The sequence below is a fragment of the Octopus bimaculoides genome, chromosome 11 (genome assembly GCF_001194135.2).
Source record: "Octopus bimaculoides isolate UCB-OBI-ISO-001 chromosome 11, ASM119413v2, whole genome shotgun sequence".
Classification (NCBI taxonomy): domain Eukaryota; kingdom Metazoa; phylum Mollusca; class Cephalopoda; order Octopoda; family Octopodidae; genus Octopus; species Octopus bimaculoides.
Genome location: NC_068991.1, coordinates 60,608,251 through 60,616,232, shown reverse-complemented (window position 1 = coordinate 60,616,232; position 7,982 = coordinate 60,608,251). Strand labels below are relative to the sequence as shown.

The window sequence follows — 7,982 nt, the reverse complement described above, 5'->3', positions numbered from 1 at the left end:
ATATATATATATATATATATATAAAAGTGTGTATATTTCTGTGTATTCCACCCTTGTCTTGACATCACATAAAAATTGTAAATAGGCATCATTGTAATACAAGCAACATTCTTTGTTCTCAGTCTTCCATGAAAAACATGTCTGATCACAATGAGATATTATCTTGCTGAAAACAGGTGAGGGTTGGCAATAGGAAGGGCATCCAGCTGTAGAAAATTTGCCTCTATAAATTTCAGCTGAATTGTGCAAGCATGGAAAAATGGACATTAAACAAAGATGATGATGTCGTAGGCTTCAACCATAATTCTATCTTCAGAGTCACACAGACCTTCGATAATTTAATTACATTGCTTTGAATATACAAACCTGTCCCAGAATACTGAATTCTCGAATTATTCTGCACCTTATAACACATCCTTCTCATCACTATCAAAGGTGCTTCTCATTTTATAAAGAGGTAGGAGGACAAGCAGAGGTGTGAGTTGTGAGATCACATTAATTGTATTGAAGACATGCCTACCTCTTTAGTTCTAGTGATGGTACCACAAAAAAAAAAAATGGTAGACTTCTGTAAAATGTAAGCTTATGAGGGTCCTTTAGTTTTGTCAAGGATATGACACCACTCTAGTGTTGGTGGCATAATAAAAAACACCCAGTACACTCTGAAGAGTGGTTGGTGTTACAAACCTTGCTTCTACATCCAGCAGCAGGAGCAAGGTTTCTAAGTAGTGGTTGAAGAGTGGAAATAGTTGTGCAAATGGAAATAATGGAAGGATGTGAATTGTGATGTCATACATGTATGTGGAAGGTTTGTTTGTGGGCGAAGTGTTACTCTTCTCTCCTAAATGAGTATTCTTTTATATGTTTCAGCCTTGAGGTTGCGGCCATACTGGGGCACCACCAGTATGGCCATTCTCAAGGAATATCAGATAATGCTGAAATTGTAGAAAGATACATCTTGAAAAAATGATGTGGCTTACCTTCAAAAATGAAAAAGAAATCATTCCATTCAAAAAGAAATGAAATTCGGGAGAACCCTTCAGCATCATATTCTATTAAAGACCTGTGAAACATAAAAAAGTGAAGATAATTTATTTTTGCAACTTGAAGAAGTGGGGCCTCCATTATGTTCCATAAAACTATAGATCTGTGCCTGGAAAGTTCTGCTCTAAAGAACTGGCTGGGACAAGGCTCTCTTTTTTGATACAAGACCCAATGAACCCTATCTAATAGTTACAAGGAAATCTTTATTAATTTATTGACCTTAAAAAGATGAATGGCAAAGTCAACTTCAGCAGAATTAGAACTCAGAACAGAAAGAGCCAGAAGCAATGTTACAAAGCATTTCGCCCGGTATGCTAACGTTTCTTATTTCTTTATTGCCCACAAGGGGCTAAACATAGAGGGGACAAACAAGGACAGACAAACGGATTCAGTCGATTACATTGACCCCAGTACGTAACTGATACTTAATTTATCAACCCTGAAAGGATGAAAGGCAAAGTCAACCTCAGCGGAATTTGAACTCAGAATGTAACGGCAGACGAAATACCACTAAGTATTTCGCCCGGCATGCTAACGTTTCTGCCAGCTCACCACCTTAATAATGATTTTACCTTCCTCAGCAGAATTTCACTTTCACCTTTTGCTTAATGATAATGATAATAATAATCCCTCTCTACTATAGGCACAAGGCCTAAAATTTGGAGTGGAGAGTAAAGTCGATTACATTGACAGCCACGCCCCACCCCCACCCAGTGCTCAACTGGTACTTATTTCATTGACCCTGAAAGGATGAAAGACATAGTCGACCTCAGTGGAATTTGAACTCAGAATGTAAAGACAGATGAAATGGCTGCTAAACAGTTTCGTCTGACATGCTAATGATTCTACTAGCACACCATCTTCTTAACCTATAGACAATAAGAGTGATAACTACTATAGGAGTATAAATGAACCAGCAACAGGTCACTCATGTTGCTAGAAACAGCAACCAAATTTCCCCTGAATCCACTCTACATTTTTAAAAAGAGAAGGATGCATTGATTAGTATAGACCTAGTTACACTAAGTCAGAATAAAAGATGGGAATGTGACCTCTGGAATGCCTTAGGTTAGTCATGGGCAAACTGTGACTTGTGAGAATTTCTGAATGGCAAGCCTAATGAAAAATTAGCTCAAATTATTTTTAGTAGTGCAGCCTGCTTGATGATGAGCTATGCCTTATGTGATCAATTTCTTGAAAATAGTTACCCATGCTTGCCTTAGATCATAATTCTGCTAAATCAGGAATGATCTGGGACTAAACAACAAAACAATATAATAATATAGATTGTATCCACACCACCAAATACTCAATTTTAAAAGACTAACTGACTAGTAAAAATACTTGTCTCATATGTAATATAATAATCCTTTCTTGTTTTGGCACAAAGCCAGAAATTTTGAAGAGAGGGAAAGTTGATTATATCGACCCCAGTGTTCAACTGGTACTTATTTCATTGACCCCGAAAGGATGAAAGGCAAAATTAAGCTTGGTAGAATTTGAACTCAGACTGTAATGATGGATGAAATGCCACTAAGCTTTTTGTTTGGTGTGCTAATGATTCTGCCAGCTCATCCCTTTTGTTACATTAATAACGGTTTCAACTTTTGACACAAGGTCAGCAGGTTTGTGGGGAAACGGCTAAGTCAATTAAATCAACCCAAGTGTTCGACTGGTACTTATTTTATCGACCCTGAAAGGATGAAAAGCAAAGTCAACCTCAGCAGAATTTGAACTCAGAATGTAAAGTTGGAAGAAATTCTACTAAAGATTTTGTCAGGTGCAGTAATGATTCTGCCAATTCACTGCTTTTGTTTGTTACATAATAATGAAGAACGGTAAGAAAAGCCAACGTACCTTGCAAAATGACTTAAGAAAGAAGCTATATATTCTTTCCTTTTCTCATAACTTTGTACAACTTGTTCCACCTGAAACATTACCAAACATCTCATTACTATTTTTAGGATGTGAAATACTCAACTTTTGTTTCAATTAATTTTGAAAATTATGAAGAATTTAGTAATATCATTCTGTCATTATTAAGCTGGGAGATAAATTGACATGAAATTTAGATGGAGGGTTTTGAGTTGGATCATTAAAACATGTTTATATTGTAGAACCAGGAGCCATGTTGGGCATGTTGGTATCAAAATGGCTGTTAAATTTGATGGCATATAAGACATTTTTTCCCCCACCAAAATGCCTCTAAAAGTCACCCTGGGTCATATATGTAAAGTTAAACCTCTCATAAATTAATTTTGTCCCTGAAACTAACTTTTCCGAAATATATACAGCTGAAATTGGGGTGCACCTAACAGGCCACCAAATACAGTAAGGAGAATTTGCTTTCTTCTTCCTGTCTATACAAATGTAAGGTTTTATTTTAGGATAATACCAACAATAAAATTATGTGTGAGCTAATACAAGGCATTAGATTTTCCTTGAGTTAACAGCACTATTAAATGTATCTAAAAATAATACAATCATTATACTTAACATTAATTTACCTATGGGATAATACAGACTTATATTTATCTATGGACTACTACTAGCACTAAGTTTATGTATAAGCTAATATTAGTATTAGGTCTATCTGTAGGATAATATCAATATTAGGTTTATTTGTGGGTTAATATTAACATTATATTTTCTTATGTGTTTATACCAACATATTTATAGGCTAACACTAGCCTGACTTTTGTGTTGTTTAATGCAAACTTAAGTTAAAATATAGATTATGCTTGCAAAGAGAATATAAGTTTACAAATATATTAATATTTACCTTATTTTTTAACAACTGGTTTACCTTTGGTACATAGTCAATGAGAACACCTCCATTTGGAAATGGTGGGATTCTCAGGTTAGCTGAACCTCCCAAAGCGCTGGTGAATGAAAGATGAAATCAAAATAGTAAATAAAGGAATAATAAGGATTTCTTTTAATTTACCATTTATTCTACAGGAACTATTCTTCTGATTTCTAAATAGTGAGGCACGCCAGAGGCACTTTTGCCTTTCGTGTTTGTTAAAGTAAAATAAATAAGAACTGGTGATATTGTAAAGCTGGTTCAGTCACCCTTTGGATCATGGTTTAAAGAAGAAAATTAACTATGTCCCTTATTAAGGAAGATACATGCATACATATATCACATTTATACATATATATATCATTTAATATACACAGTACTTAAAATGAACTATAATTAGTTTCATGCTGTGGAAACACAATCGACAGATTTATATTGTGCCTCATGCCTCCAAGCAATTCTTCAAGCTCAAATACACAAATTTATATATACAAAAAGTGTGTGTATATATATATATATATATATATATATATATATTACTTAACATGAATATACTAAAAAACAAAAAAATACTGTGGTGTTTGGCTTGCAAAAGCATCATGTATACATATACAGCTAAAAAGTACAGACACAAAATTTGCAAGAGCAGCAAGGGAACTGCTAGATCATGAGATTTCTGCATATTTGTGCATCATCAATAGCAAGCATGTACTATCATTGCATGCTTAGACAAATTTCCCTTGTACTGATACATAGAAAAACAGTGATTAATCAGTCACTGGTGTTGCAAATATCTGGCAAGCTGGACAACAATTCATTATTAACAAAGGTAGCATTATTACTACCAAAAACACACACACATGCATACAGCAGATGCAGTGTTCAAATTTTGGAGGCAATGTTACAATATTTTTCTATCCTTTCCAAATACATCTCTCTCTCTCTCTCTTTATATATATATATATATATATATATATCATCATCATCATCGTTTAACGTCCGCTTTCCATGCTGGCATGGGTTGGACGATTTGACTGAGGACTGGTGAAACCGGATGGCATCACCAGGCTCCAATCTAATTTGGCAGAGTTTCTACAGCTGGATGCCCTTCCTAACGCCAACCACTCCGAGAGTGTAGTGGCTGCTTTTACGTGTCACCTGCACGAGGGCCAGTCAGGCGGTACTGGCAACGGCCACGCTCAAAATGGTGTCTTTTATGTGCCACCCGCACAAGAGCCAGTCCAGGGGCACTGGCAACGATCTCACTTGGCTTGCCGGGTCTTCTCACGCACAGCACATTTCCAAAGGTCTCAGTCAGTAGTCATCACCTCGGAGAGGCCCAATTTTCGAAGGTCTTGCCTCACCACCTCAGCCCAGGTCTTATATATGTAAAGATACTTTACAGGGTAGAGAGGACTTTTAATCTTGCCATAGATATGACAACCCTTCTGGTGCTATGTAATATGCAGCCAGTGCACTTTGCAAAATGGCTGGCAGTAGGATGGGCAGCCAGCTACAGAAACCTTATAAAAATGAAATGTGAAAGTAAAACAAAATTCCCGGCCTTTCTAGAAAGGAAGTAATGTTGAAACAGAACTGCTCCAAATTATGATACAGCTAATTATGCAAATATTTAAGAGTTGGCAATGGTATCCAATCAAAGCTAGAAGAATGGATCTTTAAAAAAATCTCTTAGCAGAAAATGTAATGGAATAGAAGTAGGCATTTTTCCTTACTTTTCAACACGTGGTGACAGATGAAGCTGTGGATTAACTGTGGGGGCTCCTGGGTAAGGGAACATCAGTAGTAGGACAGCATTGTCTTCACCAGGATCATCCTAACAAACAAGGATTAAGAGAATTAGTGAGAGATGTAATTATAAGCCTCGCTGACATAGTTTAAGAGTAGAGTTCAGTCTTGTATTTTCAGTATTAAGACATAAATCTTCCCATAGATAGGATGTTGAGCTATTAAAGATAAAATTCTCAAATTTTTAATCTAGAGCTTATTACTGACAGCTAGGTGAAGTGAAATAATCTACAGAAAGAAAATTTTACCAAGAAACACTACAAAATGCTAGCAGATGATTTGAACTTGTGACTTATGAGCAGGAAGTCTAACATCTTATCCATTTGGCCATTTCACCTTCTATACATAGCAGAGTTAGAATGTAAGTAAATGATAATCACAGGATTTAAGGAAGGACCAAAAGTGATCTGCTGGCACAAATCAAATCACAACTGTTTAGTATGGTGTATTCAAAATCAAACTGGCATTCTGTTTGGTTATGATGATTTGATCAACAGAACAGCCTGCCCATGAAATTAACATGCAAGTGGCTGAGCACTCCACAGACATGCATACCTATAAAGTAGTTCTCAGGGAGATTCAGCCTAACACAGGATGTGTCAAGGCTGACTCTTTGAATTACAGGTACTACTCATTTTTGCCAGCTGAATCGACTGGAGCAATATGAAATAAAGTGTCTTGCTCAAGGACATGTTACTGGAGTAATGTGAAATGAAGTGTTGTGCTCAAGTACTGCTGGTTTGGGAATCAAAACCATGATCAGATCATGAGTGCAATACCCTAACCACTAGGTCATGTGCATACATTGGTATTTAGTATCCATGAATGAAATAATTTTCCAAAATACTAGTTAAAAAAGAGGAAAAGAATCTGACCTTTGTTAGATATGATGGTATCCGAGAAAAATCAACAGACATTTTTATTAAAAAGTGTACAGGTCCAACAGCTTGGTTCTGAAGAAAGAAGGAACAAAACAAAATATATAAACCAAAACATTTTCAGCAATTTCCAGCTTGAATTTCCAAGATTCAAACCATTATGACATAGAAAATTTTTACATATAAATCCCTTTAACTTTCTGATGCTACTTAAATTTTTGTGTGATTTCAACTGAACTCTGGATAATTGGACATGGAATCTATTATCAATGAAAAATGTACTTATGAAAGCCTACCAGCATAAAACAAGGATGCTAAATGACGACGACGATGATTATGATGATGGCAATAATAATGATGATGATGATGATGATTGATGCCACAAATGAAAGTGGCTTCAAAAGAAAAAGAATAAGATGGGTATGGAGTTTGGTATTCCAAAATATCTAATTCACCTGTGAAAGACAACAGACCACCACTTCACTGTTTTTTTTCTTCTTTTTCTTGAGCCCTAGTACTCATAAGGTTGGTTACCTGGTTTCCATAGGGACAAGACATAAGTCAAATGCAGGGTTCAAGGCCAGCTATTTGAAGGGAGGAGACAGAGTGACTACATTGACTCCCAGTACTTGATTGGTACTTAATTTTATTGACCCCCAAATAGAAGAAAGGCAAATGTTGACCTGAGCAGGATTTGAACTCAAAACGTAAACAGCTGGAAGAAATACCACTAAGCATTTTATCTAATGTGCTAACAACTCTGCCAACTTGCTGCCTTACTTCAATTTAGTCAGTCTGAAATTCTTTGACAGTCTTAATAAGCTAAATTAGGAAAGAAAGAAAAGGAAGCAAAGAGTAGCTTACTTCTGTCCTTGAGATATGCATCTCCACCTCTTCAGGTTTCACATCTGTGTGTTCCAGTAAGGATTCATACTCAAACTTCAACCGATAATTAGATTCAACTAGCTGCTGTTGATAAAGGCGGTATTTGCCAAGTAATTCTTGGAGAACTATCAAAAGTGATGAAGCTTTGTAATGATCCCAGTTAATGAGAGACTGAAATGGCAAAAATACAAGAGCTGAATTATTACAAAATAATAACCGATAGAAAATGTTTAGAAATATATATATATATATGTATATAAAATCAAAATAAGCAACACGGATTTCAAAGATAATTGCAGTACGCACGTTTCATGCTACTCCATTTATTTAAGTAATGCGAGCATTACATTAAATGCAATATGAAGAGCAATCTTCAGCTGCACGAAAATGCAGAAAATTACAGTAGAATAGACATATTATAATTGTGGCAACATTTCAAATCCAAGTGGGAAAAAGAATACATAAAAATCCAAGTGGGAGGAAGAATACATAAATCCACTTGGATTTGAAATGTTGCCACAATTATAATATGTCTATTCTACTGTAATTTTCTGCATTTT

The 7,982-nt window shown here is 35.7% G+C and overlaps 1 protein-coding gene across 1 annotated transcript in view; it reads right to left on the bottom strand.

Moving 5' to 3' along the window:
- Positions 1–900: 900 nt before the first annotated feature.
- The window catches only part of LOC106875734 (BRISC and BRCA1-A complex member 2), a 13,953-nt gene continuing 6,871 nt past the window's right edge, over positions 901–7,982 (bottom strand). The window contains exons 4-9 of the mRNA XM_014923982.2: positions 7,402–7,593; positions 6,535–6,612; positions 5,587–5,687; positions 3,827–3,926; positions 2,902–2,972; positions 901–1,063 (exon numbers count right to left, since the gene is read on the bottom strand). Of these exons, the coding sequence (XP_014779468.1) occupies positions 916–1,063; positions 2,902–2,972; positions 3,827–3,926; positions 5,587–5,687; positions 6,535–6,612; positions 7,402–7,593 (690 nt within the window). The 3' untranslated portion in view covers positions 901–915. The remainder of the gene's footprint in view (positions 1,064–2,901; positions 2,973–3,826; positions 3,927–5,586; positions 5,688–6,534; positions 6,613–7,401; positions 7,594–7,982) is intronic.